General features: G+C 41.7%; 1 protein-coding gene across 2 annotated transcripts in view; it reads right to left on the reverse strand.

The window, feature by feature from the left end:
• Window positions 1-14,474, reverse strand: part of CAPN3 (calpain 3) — a 31,261-nt gene that overhangs the window by 11,670 nt on the left and 5,117 nt on the right. For both annotated transcript variants that reach the window (XM_062576325.1, XM_062576324.1), the window contains exons 2-14: window positions 12,851-12,920; window positions 10,749-10,867; window positions 9,990-10,123; window positions 9,389-9,557; window positions 8,591-8,731; window positions 6,288-6,371; window positions 5,780-5,865; window positions 4,915-4,992; window positions 4,253-4,413; window positions 3,592-3,761; window positions 2,912-2,923; window positions 1,297-1,505; window positions 561-597 (exon numbers count right to left, since the gene is read on the reverse strand). In XM_062576325.1, the coding sequence (XP_062432309.1) occupies window positions 561-597; window positions 1,297-1,505; window positions 2,912-2,923; window positions 3,592-3,761; window positions 4,253-4,413; window positions 4,915-4,992; window positions 5,780-5,865; window positions 6,288-6,371; window positions 8,591-8,731; window positions 9,389-9,557; window positions 9,990-10,123; window positions 10,749-10,867; window positions 12,851-12,920 (1,470 nt within the window). The remainder of the gene's footprint in view (window positions 1-560; window positions 598-1,296; window positions 1,506-2,911; window positions 2,924-3,591; window positions 3,762-4,252; window positions 4,414-4,914; window positions 4,993-5,779; window positions 5,866-6,287; window positions 6,372-8,590; window positions 8,732-9,388; window positions 9,558-9,989; window positions 10,124-10,748; window positions 10,868-12,850; window positions 12,921-14,474) is intronic.

Below are 14,474 nucleotides of genomic sequence, written 5' to 3' on the forward strand. Positions count from 1 at the left end.
AAACACTTTGAGCAAGATTTAGTGGTATTCTATTTTGTGCATGAGGATTCCCTCTTTTTTCAGGACTAATTGATATACTGATAATATATTTACACTGACATGTTAGAAACTCAGGCCAAAGAGTTAGAGCTTGTCATGGATGCTAGTTTGATCACATTATCATCTGGATCCCTTTTCAGAAAAAATGTATTTTGAAACAAGATAGTTTTTTTATTAGATGAGATACCAACATTACAAATAAAAAAATTTTATTTGTAAAGGAAAATGCTAGGCCTTCTCCAGAATATGAATACTCTTAATAGACAAAGGCAATAGAAATGCATCTTTATACTGGGAGAGGTTTCAAATCATATAAAAGATTTTGGTCTGTGCAAATCATGAAGTAGTGTATAAAAAGCCAAATATTAGCAGAAGTGTTTTGATGAGAAAATACAAGAATTTCTGACAACAGAAAGGTCGTGTGGCTTCCATGGCTTTCTGCTACAGATTTTAGTAGCTGTGACAGTCCTTTCCCTCTCTGCCACTATTCATATGCAAAAGAGGCACAGGACAGTACTCACCGATGGACGCTGTGCTTCAATCATGTTTCCAACTTCCCTAGAAGAAAGCAGAAAGAAAATAAATCAGGAAAGTGGCTTTGGCCATTTCTTTTTGTTTGTTTCTGCAGGTGGTTTGTTAGCAGCCACTTGGCTTTTAAGCATTACAGTTGCAAACTCTAGACGGAGCTTTTCCCTTCGAGCTGAGCACCCCATATGCCACCTCCGGGAGTGCCGCTGTCTGGCCTGGCTCCTCGCAGAGCCTTGCCACCACTGAACTTTGATAGCTGGGAGTGAGACAGAAGCTGTTTGGCCCTAAAGAATGGGAAACTAGCTGCCAATTTGCTGAGCTCTGGGAAGCCACTGGAAGAATAAGGTAGAAAAGAAATAATTACCTATTTGTGTGTTTTCTTCATGACTGAAGTCAGATCTTTTCAATGATCTGACTGGCCAAAGCTTCAATTGGTGGCATATATTGAGAAGCAACGAACTGTTTCATTTTCATCATAAAATCTACAAAGGGCATGTTTATGAAGGCCATCCTGCAACTGGTAAGCTTCTCCAGAGACAGTTCAAAGCACACTCCTGTTAGGCTTTAAGGGAAGCTCCGGGAAATGAGTTTGCAGCTTCAAGTTTTTAAGGGAGTTAAGAAAACTATAGGACATACAAGAGCAGTGTGTGGCAAACTTGGAACACAATTATGGCAAACTAGTGAGCTCGTGCCCTCCTTTTGGGCCAGATAAATGGATTTGGAACTTACTCGGAAAGACTTCTTTTCTCCGAGAAGACCCTCAGGATGAATTCTCCCTCCTGGTGAGGTTCATATGTTGATGGTATGATAACGTACTCACTGGGTGGTAGCCGGAAGCGCTCAGAGATTTCTCGCATGTTTATGTAGGTCTTACTTCTAGCTTTGGAGGCATTGTAGAGGAAAAAATCCTTTTGCAAGTGGTGCTTATTACCATGCATCTATGGAACAAATGAGTCAGTCTGACTTCAGCAAAACTTTACACATTCCCTAGGTGGTTTCTTATGCAGGCAGCACATAGTCATGACAGAAAACACAAATGAAATCGCAGCTTAGCATGCAGGCAGCTGACTGGGACAGCTAACTGGGTACAGGTATGGAGTCTTTCATATTTAAGTTGCTACCGACTAGGTTCAACTGGCTTCTGTGGGCTGCTCCATGGCCCACGTGGAGTGTGTTGGCAGGTTCACCCTCACTGTTGAGGTGCTGCTGTGCAGTGACCAGGCAACACTGAGACACAGCAGTCTTGGACCTCTCTGCAGTCTGTCTCCTCCCTGAAGATTTCTCCTCGGGAATGGGTTGAGTTATGTTGGTACACTGCTATAACCTCAGCAATACATCTAGTAAAGTGAGACTCTCACAGGTTGGCTGTCTCTTGTCAGCACTAAAAATATTATATTTTTTTAACCAAAAACAACAAAACTTGTATCTGCTTCAAATACAATTCTCTCCTGCTCTGCAGATGCTTTTATCTGACTTTTTTTTAGCTGTATGCAACTAGTTCAGTTTGAGGATGGTATGGCAAGGAATGATATATGCAAGCTCCTACATAAGGTGAAGGTGTTTTCTACGGAAACTTGTCCTTGACTGGAAAAATGTGAACTGCGTTTTGCCTTTCAGATACATGATCATCACATTTGGCATTGATTCTAGTATGAAAATTGAGTTGGGGATTGTGGGCTAGTTGTTGTTTGCAGAAATAACAAGCTGTAAGACAGCCGGTAAAGACAACATTCAGGTTGTCATCTTTACATTTTTCAGGTAGTATAGCTTTGATGTGAGCTTATTGCAAAACTTGTGGTGCCAACGATTCAGCTTCTGGCAGGCTCAAAAAACCATCATCTGTGTACTTTTGATAAGAACTTTCTTTGTGATCGCAATGGCTGAAAATACCACTGTTTCCCAGAGAAAACAGTTACATAACAGACAATGAATTCTGAAAATGGAGAGAGAGAAAATTCTATTCTACATATATTATTTGGAGGAAACAATTGGTCTAGGGTTCTTCTGTATGGAGTGTAACGTCCAAGAGATAGCTGATACTGTGTGCTACAGTCCAGGTTCACTGAGTGAAAGCCATGCCCAGATCACATAAAAATAATTAAAAAAAAAAAGAACTAAGGAAAAGGTACAGGTGAAAACAAGGTGTGAGGGAGAAGGAATTCAAAATAACTCACAAAATGTTACTAATAAACACTCAAAGCAGAAAGATTAACGATTTCATTTCTGTTGCATCCCTGAAAACAAGCTTGACTGGACAGTTTCCAGCTGACTTACAGACAGGCACAACAGTAACACTATCTGAGTATACACCAAGATGTCAACTCTGCCTCCATTCTGCTCATACCTCTTTGGGCACCTTAGGGAGAAAGAAAGAAAAGAAACAGTCAGGGGTGCTAGGTGAGTCTGCTTGTTTAGAAGATCACATAAAAGGCTCTTCACAGACTTTTGAGGATGCAGCTAGTCATTAAAACACCCCCCAATTATATAAATACTCTAAGCACCTTCTTTCTTTCCAGATTTCTTGGGTTCTACATAATTTCTGTTAAGACTGGAGCTAGATACGTTTGTGCAAGGAATCAAACTGACTTCTTTATGAAGTAAATAGGAGGGATAGGGGTTGCTCACTATACTTGAAAATCGTCTTCAATGTCCTCTCGTCTGTTCAACAGCAGATAACTGTTGTCCAGTTTTACATGATTCCGCCAATGCAACGTTTAATTTTTGGCAAGAATGAACAGGTGACTGAAGAATATATGGGACAGACAGAATGTGTTAACATCTGACATTAAGTGACTATAAAAGCCTGCTGCTTCCAGGTATGGTAGATCCTGAGATTACTATGGACTAAATGGTTACTAAGCCTGGAATTTCTCTTCTCTCTTCCAGGTTTTCCCTTGAGTCCCTTGAAAAGCAAATATTGCAGTCATGTAGCCAGGCTGAATTAATTCAGTCACTGGGAAAATGCATAAGGTTGGCATTTGTGATCACTGGGCAGAGTATAGTCTGGGTAGTGCTAGGACCTACCTCATAGATGGCAAAGCCAATAGTGAACAGGTTGGCTCCCAGCTTGCGTTCTTTCCTCCTGTTCTTCTGCATCAGTGCAACGAGAAAGCTGCAGACAACCTCCTCGTCCTCAGGATCATCGTCTTCCTCCAGGAGCCTCAAGCGATACTGGGGATTGGTCCAAAATGTATCTGTGAAATCCCCCCAACGGCCCCAAAGCAAATATGTAAAGCTTCAGTTTTCTAACAATGCTTATTACCAAGAGAACCTTTAACGCTCCCTACCTGTGGTTCTTGAGGGAAAGTTAAAAATGGGTTAATCTTCTTTTAATGTGTTTGTTTTACATAGTTCTAGCCTCTGAGGCAAAACTCGGCTTCCATATTAGAAATTATACCATTTGATTCTCTTCACAAGGCATCTTTCTGGTTTAAATTGTTGTATATATTTCTCTTATTAACAGTTCAGAGTGTATATTTTCTTATACCTTTCCACTCTGTTCCCAGCAGCAAGGCTTCCCAGCCTTCCCATCTGATAAATTTCTGAAGGACCCAAAGCTGGCAGAAAAAGGATTTCCTGAATCTTAGCTTATAGAGTGAAATTGGTATCTTTTGTGTTACTCGGGGGCCCTGTGAAATATTTGAACAATGGTATATCTCTGTCAGGACAGCCTTGCATTGCTCACCTGGATAATTGCGGCAACCTCCGGCTGAGCAGCCTCTCACCCAGCGCCCTTCGTTGACTGACACAGTCCAGGTCTGGAGTTTATCAGCTTCCAGAGTGTCAGGTGTGAGGTTACAGATCTCAAGTTTTGTGAAGTGTCTCATGAAATCTTCAAATGATATCCTAGAGAAATTGAGGGGAAACTGAATCCAAGTGGATTTAAATGGTGGGCAGTACTCTGAAAGAGGCACTGTTCCTGGCTAGGAGTGAGAGAAGGAGAACCCCCATTACTGCTCCTATTAGGGCAAGGTTGCAATGCAACCTCAATTATTTTTCTATTGTGTTTGCTGGGCAATTAACATGTGTACTGCTCCAAACCTGGTGTGATGCTTGCTGCCTTTTCCTTGCTAGTGACTGGAGGACACTGGAGTGAGAGGTTAGTACTTAGGAAGGGGAATGGAGAACATGTGGAAGGGTGGGATAACTAGAACAACTGTGATGGTGGGACTCAATACACCCTGGTGGAAAACTGAGGGTATTTCAGAGTGGGTCTTATTGGGAATATGAAGGGGAATAGGGATTATGGCAATGGTGTTAACAGATTTAAGTAGTGCAGTGTGATTCTTTTCAGCCACAGTTGCATATCTCCTGGAGAAACACAAGGTTTTTGACAGATATTCTCACCAGAATTCCCCATCCTCCAAGATCTTGTGCTGCAAGCGAATTTTCTCTGCTTCATTAATGAAATTCCACTCCTCTGATCTACAAAAAAAAAAAAAAAAAAAAAAAAAAAGTTACATTACATTTTGAAATACATAGTTTTCATGAACACTGTTATTCTTTACTATAAGCCTACAGTGTGGAAAGACAACAGTCATCTTGTTACATCCATAATTTTTTTTGAGAGCTCTGCAAACATTTGTTTCAGTGCTACCCTTTCCACATGCCCAAAAGGCGAAGAGTTTCATCACAACTGCCCTGTTCCTCCTTGCCTTCCCTTCAGACTTCCTCTTAGCAGCACTTAGAAATCTGCTGAGTTATTTTGTTTAGCCTGCAGAGGAAAATGCTTACAGACTCTCATTGCTGAGGTAAATAGCTACCAAAAGTCCTTTTAGTAAAACCAGATGAGAAGCTTCATCCAAACTCATCTATGTGCTGACATCTCACTTCTTCCAGTTTTTCTGTAGCATAAGAGAGTCTTCTGATGTACCTCCTTCTCTTGACATTGGGCATTACAGAACTTGCTGGACAGCAGACTGACTCTGTCGCTGGGTTCTCTCTTTGTTTCCATTGATTAAATCCCCTCTTAGCATCTTTTTGAGTTAGGGGTGTGATTTGGTTGGGTTGTTTGGTTGTTTTGTTTTGATTTTGGTTCTTTCACCGCTTCAGCTAAACAGTCACTAAGTATCATCAACTTCAAAGTATCAGAATGACAGAAAAGACTATTCAAATGCCTCTTCCTTGTTAGGGTTCCCACAATCTGTATAAGGGGAAATAAAGCAGCAATTTTTTTTATCACGTCAGGCTCCTAGACATGCATTTTACTCACTTGTCACTCCATGGTCCATTCCATTCCACCTGTCCCCAGGGGTTCCTTAGCCTTACCAGCCTTATTTTCTCCCCTTTAAATGTTGTCTAGTTGAAAAAAGAAAGCAATAAGGATCAACTAAATTATTTAATGCAAAGTAGGCTCAGGAGGAAACTTCATCTGTCAAATCGTTGACACCAGTTCCCTGAGCATCTGTGCTTTCCGCAGCAGTCACCTCGCCTGATCTGCTCCACATGAGTCAGGGCAGTCTATAAGAAGAGGAGGTGGCCAGCTGTGGTTGGGCTAGTTTCCTTAGCCCAAGCAGATCATGGTGGAACATCCATTTCCCCACACAGCTGAAGCTTAGACAGCTTTGCTTTTCCACAGAGCTTTCCCTTATTTAGGTACAAATTTTGTTTGCTAAGCTTATCATTTCTGCTTCATTTCCTCATAGCTCGGCTGACATGCATGATGCTAGGCCAGTCTAAACCACAGCTCCCAACAGCCAAAGGAAAGGGATGGTACGTACCTCTTCCACTGCGGTGACAGAATAGGCATGGCCTTTGACCAGCCCGCAAGCCATCCGGGTTTCATACTGCATTGGTGTTATGGTCTGTTAGACACAGAATTAAAACCAGTTAGAGACTGCTGAGGCTCAGCCAGCTGTTCTAAGGCAGCTATCACCACCCAGAGCTCTTGCAGGCAGGAGACACCATTTGGATGACAGCATTTTTTGTCTTATTCTTCTCTTCCCCCTTTTGTCAAGGCAGCCAAGATTAATGGCTGCAGAATGAATGTTGCTGCTGTTTGGTAAATGTGAATTGTAACAGCAAAAAGTTGATAAGATCAAGAGGAGAGGACATTTTATGATTTACTTTTTCCTTTTGTGTATTTTACTGCCTTTTGCACTGAGAAGGCACTAGTATATAATGCTTAATCAACATAGTTAAATCTTCTATTAGTAGGAATGTTCAGTCCTTGCTGGGATAGTATGTACTTGTGTGGCTCCATAACATTCTCTTGCATGTTAACCAAAATGTGTTACTTAGATATAAGTACATTTACTGTCTTGGTAATGAACTGTATCTGATATATTTTTTATTTACAAATCTGAGAATACTATTTATCTGGGAGATGAAGACTTGAGAGCAAGATAGATAGTATTAAGTCCACTATGCATATAGGGGGATTCACTGGGGAAATTGAGACAGGAAAGCCCCCATTTCACTAGCTGTCTGTGGATGATTTATAAAATTTCCCCTCCTCCACTATGTCACTGAGAAATGACTGCAAGGCCCTGCCGGTAATTCCTCCACCCATCTTTGACATAGCTGTGGGCATGAGAGAGGCAGGGCTGGAAAAGGAGTATTAATAAGTTCACATAGCTACATTCTCAGCTTGCACGGTGAGGGATCACATCCAAATATTTGTCGGCTGTCAGTCTTTTTCCCATTATTTTCCATCTGCTCTTATTTCCTATTTCTTACTCCTGTTTCTATACTTCTTCTCTATATAGCCATAGATCTATTTTCTTCATTTCTTCTCATGTTGTCACCTTCATTACTTATGAGAATCCCTTCCATTTTTTTTCCATTTAAGAATATTAATTTCTCCAGCTGCTGGTTCTCTAGGCCACCTCTCTGAAGTACTTCTCAAGTCTGCACTGTCTACCTCTTCTCCTCAAGAGCTGGGACTTTCTGGTGATGGCTCAAGACTGTAATAATAAACAGCAGAATGAGTACAGCTGGAGCAGCAACTATAAAAATTCTATGAGTAGACATTCACTGGGCAGGAAATTACCCCAAAACACAGGTGGACAGTTGTGCTTGCAAAACAAGACAGTCATACTTCGCTTTCCCAAGAATCACACCAAGACTAAATATGGATGTCAAAAGAGTCAAAAATAGCTATTTCTGCTGCAAATGCAGAAGGCTGATTGCATAACCAAAAGGTTTAGACACTGTAATTTCTTTTTTCCTCTGAAAAGGGAAAGAAGTTTTCTGCCACTGAAATGTGGGTCTCTAAAGGGCACAATATGACAACCATTTGATAGTGAGAGTACTTGTTCCTCTTCAGATTTGGAAGTTTTCAAGTTTCCCAAAATGAGATTTTTTTTTTCTTTAATTGTTCTAATACCTCATTTTTCTAGATAAAAAGAAATTCCAGCATGCAGAAGTACATTATCATATATGTAATCCTAAGTATATTTTTCCATTTCCTTGTTATGCATTTTAAACAAAGAACTTTTAATAATCTTAAAGGAGCTCGCTGCCTTTCTCTGTGTACTCCTCCACTCCAAGTCCATCTAAAGACGAGACTCCTCTCCATTTGTGGGCAGAGCTCCGTAGTGCTTTAGATATCAAAATAAGTTCTCTGGGAGCTCTTTTGAATGGAGTAGGGCCATACAGAGCTGCTTCTCCCTGCCCACCTTGGTATTTTGTTCTCTTCTATTATTTTAATTTTCTCCCTCATTCCATCTTTCCCAAGAAAAGGGATTGTTAAAAGCTGCTGATCATTTCCAGTTCCCAAATACAATAAAAACATGTCACTTTGGCTTAAGCTCTGGAAATCATAAGTCTGTGCCACAAGCCAACAGACCTTTGCTTCACTATTAACGAAACCCTCTGGATAAGTGTACCAGTCACTGTGTTTGAAAGAACTGAAGTCCTTCAACACATACATCAAATAGCATTCAGAATAACAAATCTTCAGGGTGAGGATAACTCAGTGAAGTGAAATAAGGATTTAAAAACAAAGGTGATATGTTTCTCTAACTGTTCTAGCTAGAAGTAAAAATGCTGTGAAGTCATTTGCTTCTCGAGGCATACGAACCCAGGCTGGCCTTTCATCCGTCCCCTGGTAGTCTATAGTGGATTGAGTCATCTGCGCGTTTTCTAGATTCTTCACCATCCGAGCAATCAGTTCCCCAATGTCGCTTCGAGGAGCTGATCCATAGGAAAAGCCTAAGTTATCCTGGTACAAAGAATGGAAGAAAAGTATAGTGCAGAAAGAGGAGGCAGGGAGAGAGAAACATAATATGGGAAAGATTAGAGTGCCTAGATAGCCTAGATAATTTCTATTCCTTCTTCTTATGTGCTAGATGGTCCACATTTATCTACAGTGGTCAATAGCACCGGTTGTTCTGGTACCGTTATTGCAACTTCATACTTCATAACAGGTGTTGAAACTAGCTTTATTATTTTTACTTTTGATAAAGCATAGTATACAGAGAAAATCTAGGTCCATGCTGGAAACCAAAGGGTTAACTTTCTAAGCATGTATATATTATTAGCTCTTTCACCTGAAGTCTTGTATGTTAACAGAGCTGCAGCATCATGGTACTAAGTTCATTTTACTGGGTGAGGGCACTTAAAGGAGTGTGCTGGATTTACTGATCTGACCCCTTCTCTCCATCTTCATGTTCAGCTCCTGCTAACTCCCCTTTTGGTGCTTGCTATTTGTTAATGGGGAACTTCCACGAAAGATTCCCCCCGTCTCCTAGAAATGGACATTTGCTATGTGAACTAAACCAAACAGTTCCAAAAAGTTACATGTATTGGATTACTAATGGAGAGGTCCATATTCTTTGCCAGTTGCTAAGGCTCAACTGCAGGGTTCATGTGGACTTACATCAATGGAGCTGGCCATGAGGGATCCTCTGGCAATCGCATGTTTCATAATTTTATAGATATCTTTTGGAGCATCTCTTATCTCGTAGAACTCTGTCACTCCTCCGGTGAAGTCCTCCATGGCCTCTGTGGTGTTGCCTCCTTTCAAAGCTTCGTAGGACCCATGGAGTCTTGGAAAGAGAAAAGAAGAATCAAATTACCTTTTCTGTGCATATGTGTATGTATATACACAGGCACACACACATTTCTTTATATAATAATCTTGTGTGTGTATTCACACGTGTATATACACACACAAACATATGCATACTGAAAAAATCCATACGTTTGGTAACCCTAAAATTTAAAGGTTTAAAACATGCTGCCTGCACATATTAAAAAGAAGAAAAGACATTGAGAATCAAATGTAGATCTCTGCATGAGTAGTAAATTAAACTAGAAAATATGCTTTACCCCATGCCCAATTCTAAGCCACTAGACTCTATGAAAAAGGGTGCTTGTCCTAAGAGCCTCTTACAGTGCACGTATAAGTCAGATACTTAGTGTTTTGATCGCCTCCCCAGATACAGCCTCAGCTAGGTGCGGTATAGCGGGTTTTTTACTTTGCATAGGCCTTTTCCAGAAGAGCGCTCCAGAACTCGTTGCGCTGGGAGGACTTGGTGAAGACCAGCTGGTTGTTGTAGGTGGGTAGGCAGTCATCGATGACGACGTCCACCCAGTCTCCATAGCGCCAGAACTGAGTAAAGGCACACAGAAAAACCTCCTGGTTTATTTGATGCAGGGAAGGGGGAGCCTGGTTTAAAAGATGGGCTGAGCGGGGGCGGGGGGGGGGGGGGGAATAAATCCAGAAACTATCGTAATCTGTTGAAACTTCGAAACTCCTTTCTGGCCTCCCAAGGCCAGAGCTGAGCCCTGGTGGCTGGCAGAGGTTGCAGCTCCTTGCTCAGTGGGGTTTAGTCATTCGGGAGGTCTAACACCCAGGGAGATCCAGGGCACAAGTTTGAAGCAAGTTTTTAAGCAGCTACAGGCTACCTTATCCTCCTTCTTGCCTCTTCTCGGTTTTGGGCGTTTCCAGCTCTTCCTCAAGGCTCTAATAACAGATCCCCGGTCCTCCCGCAAACCTGCGCGCAGCGCCGTCCAGGCGATGCCTGGGCTGCTGGGCTCCCGCACTGGCGTCGCCTGCCTGCGGCTCCCCGCTCACGGGACCCGTGTGAGGGGATTCATTTAGGCCCGTTTCTCATCCCTGCTCCTGCTCAACGCTTTCAAAGGGTGGAGGAAGCAAAGAGCACAGTGCGCCAGGGGCTCAGCGAGCACAGGACGAATGCAACCACGTCTTCTTCTGCGTAGATGGAGGGACTCACCTGGAAGTGGAAGATGCCAGCGTAGTTTTGTATGAAGGACTGGTCGTGAGGTATGACTCTACAGAGGAGTTTTTTATTCAGCGTCAGGCAAGCGATGGCTGCCAGGAACCAGCAGTCACCTGCAAATCAAGCAGAGATGAAGGGACAGAGGGAAGATCTGAGATAACTGCCAAGTAATGCTTCAATTTTCAGTAGGATGTGCCATGGCCCATCAGTAAAAGGCTGAACTGAACATCTATATCACTTTAGCATATGTCTAGCACTCTGTTTATTTGTGCTATGGAAATGCTTATTGGCTCCACTCGTGGCTTGATATGCACTTACTAAACAGGTGAGCCTTGCCCCAAAGGTTTGAGAGGTCTAATTCACGTTGCCTTAGCTTGCTCAGAAAGCACTGTATTTGTTTATAAATCCATGGATTTTGAATCTGCTTCTGTTGTAACCAATGGGTTACCTGGTTGGCTGCCTTCAGTTAACTGGCTCTTGGGGTCTCTATTCTCATAGGAGAATACAGCCCCAAAAATAGTTGTCTGAGGCCAGAACGTCGCCTGTGTTCAGAGAGAGCCAGAGATCTGGTGAGTACTGCTAGCTGCTGTGAGATTCCCCCGCCCCACGTGAACTCCTTGCTGACTTGCCACGTTAGTTTTCTTTCCAAGCTTAGGACAAATCCAGATGAGAGAGGACTCTCTCTCTCCTAGAGGACCTCTGTACAGCTGATGCTAAGTCTTAAATACTGTTTTTCCACTCTCAAGATAACCCACTGTCCAAGTCCTAATTCTGTGGGGCCTCTTTCTTGCTTCATTTTCTCTTTTCTCTTTCTGAATCTGAATCCACATTGTTCTACATGCTGTCCATTTTAGGTCTCCTCAATTTCTTGTTTAGACCCTTGCTTAAGATGGCTGCCTCCATGAGAGCTCTAGGAAAGCATAGCTCCATTAAAGCCTCCTAACAACTACTGGAAAAGAAGTTAGAGGGTATGCTTGTCTAAACAGATTATGTGAATTAGTGGGGTGAGAGCATTATACGTGGTGGTAAAAACTAAACCTGATCGTAAGAAGTTGCAAAAGAAATTAATAAAACTAAGTGGTGGGTTGTTAAAATGTATGGAAATACATGTACATATGCATGTTGGGAAATGTATATATGTATATACATATGCATATACCTATGTATACAACAGTGTATTCTAAGTTACCTATTTCCCCTTAGGAAGGATCTGGGGTTCACTGTGAACAGGAGTTTCCATAAACTATACAATGTTCAGCAGTAGTCAAAAAGATAAAGAGTGCTAAGAGTAGTTGGGAAAAGAATGAAAGAAAAAAGAGAGAATATAATATGCATGTAAATTAATTTTTGTCCACATTTTTGAAACTGAAATTCTGGTCACCTTGAAAAAAAAAAAAGGAAGTTTAAAAAACAAGAAAAAAAAGCAATGGGAAGGTGATGAGGAGTATCTCAAGCATGGAAGAACTTCTAAATGAAAAGATTAACACAGATCAAGATGTATCAGCTTAGAAAAACAGGCACAGGAGAAGTTAAAAAACTATGAAAGACATGACAAAGCTGGGTAGAGAATGACTTTGCAAAGCAATGCAGGTGAGTGCCCCAGGGACAGCTGTTGCAAAGGCATCCCTAAGCTAAGGCTAAGTATTGTTTCTATATCTCAAAGCATCTTTGAGCACCTGAGCTTAAGTTCTTCAGTATAGAGTACAAGTCTACAAGGCACGCTTAGTTGGAGGCCTCCAGCAGTTCCTAGATGGAAATAGCAAGACTAAATACCTGAAAAAATACAACAGTAGTAGATTAGGTTTTTTTCCCTCTCACTCAAATAACTGCTTCTCTTTCTTTATCTCTTATTCTCATCTTAACTCATTCAGTTCTTCCTCGAGTCTGAGAGAAAGGCCACATCTTGCCAAATGATGCTTTATAACACACACATGCTACTAGCTCCTGAAAAGCAAAACATGCTGCAAAGCATCGTTCTTTCAAAGTTCTTCCCCAGATTGCTACAAGACAGGTATCAACGACTTGCTATAGCAAAGGAGTCAGTAAGTGATGATGCAAATTTTAAAAAAGTATGGGTAGAACTGAGAATTTCTTACCTAGTTCTCCTTGGCAGATATCTGTTCTGTTGGCTCCACCAATAATGAATCGTGGATTCTCACAGATTTCCTGCAAAATACAAGCAGATGATCAGGAAAAACATGCCTTATGATGCTTGTTTGCCACAGAAATAAAAGCTATTTTGGGACAATGTTTTCCTATAACATAATTTGTGGATATCAGCATCTCTTGCAGTGTTTTCAGCTGCAGAATTCCAGTAAAGAATTATTTTGAAACTTCTTTTCCTCTTGTTATAGCATTTAATTGCCAATGCTACATTCAGAAATGTAATACAGCTATCCTCTGTCTCTGAGTACAGGAAGGTTTTCCGCCCTGCAGTTAGGGCAGTATGTTAGGCTTATTAGTATTTATGCTTGTGCAAAATGGGTACAAGATGTAGCACAGGCATAAATGATTTCTGTGCATTAGGGTCAGATCCAGCTGAACTGTAAAGGAAGGAGAGGGTTGTGGAATTATGCACTGACTACACTCAAGTTGTCCTGCCCTTTTCTCAATAATCTGAGAGTGAAAGAGAGGTTAAATCAGCTGCCTCTTGCTCTGTTGTTTGAAAAACAACCTCTGTCCATGTATGAAAATGCTTCAAGGAATTGCTGTAGGGAAGGAAGGGCTATGCATGAACTACCAGCAAATGAAGGTGGGACTATGGCAGGGTTTACACAGAACCTCTTCCAAACTAATGATAACCATTTGTCTACCAAACAGGACAAAAAACCTACAGGGTACATGAAAGCCGTACGAAGAAGTAGGTACAGCCTCTCCAACACCTCAGCGTTGGTTCCCTGAACATATTGGGTGAGGAGAAAAAGAAACCACCTTTACTGGCAACTCGCATCCAAGCCCGGCAGAGGAAAAAAAAAAAAAAGCCTTTGCTTTTTCCCACCCCTCATGGAAAAGGGCCAAATCGTCAAACACTTTGTATGAATTGAAAAGGGAAGGCATCTGACTTTTGGACCTATCTCTTGTGAGAGTAAGAAAAGAAAGATATTGCAACCTGAAGACCAGTTTTCTGAGCAGTTGTAAATGTGGGGAAGAAGACAAACTATAGCCCAAGAACCTAATTTTCTGGAGCGGGAAGGAGAAAAACAACAGATAATTACTTGAGAGCGCTGAGTAATTGGCAGTACAAGCAGCTGACACTGCCTCTGCGGTTTAAAGCTTTTTTCCCAGGTCATCAGGGTAGTCTTGGATTTTTCCCAGACTCGTGTTTCAAGTCTAATTATTTCACTTGGCTGGAGTGCACTTCTTTTTGCTCCTTCAGCAGCACTTTTACTTTGATGTAACTATTAGTCACACAGCCAGAGAAAGACCCACTTCCGACTCCCTGCAGCAGTATCTTATTCTGGCAGGATTGTCCTGTTATTTCAGGCCTTAGTCAGCTGTTGTCCGCGGTTCAGTTCTGCCAGGGCAACTGTGTGAGCTGCCTTCGTGCTTCTCTCCACCCACTTGCTTTGTTGAAGATACTCTTCCCGACATTCCTGTGGTGCCCTTTTGAAAACTGGTTGTGAGCTAACATGTTTTTGGATTGTGTTTTCACCTCTAACTATATATTTTAGCTTGATTGACATGTGTCAACTTCTAACAATATGTTTTAGCTTGAACCTG

The sequence above is a fragment of the Rhea pennata genome, chromosome 5, assembly GCF_028389875.1.
Source record: "Rhea pennata isolate bPtePen1 chromosome 5, bPtePen1.pri, whole genome shotgun sequence".
NCBI classification, from domain to species: Eukaryota; Metazoa; Chordata; class Aves; order Rheiformes; family Rheidae; genus Rhea; species Rhea pennata.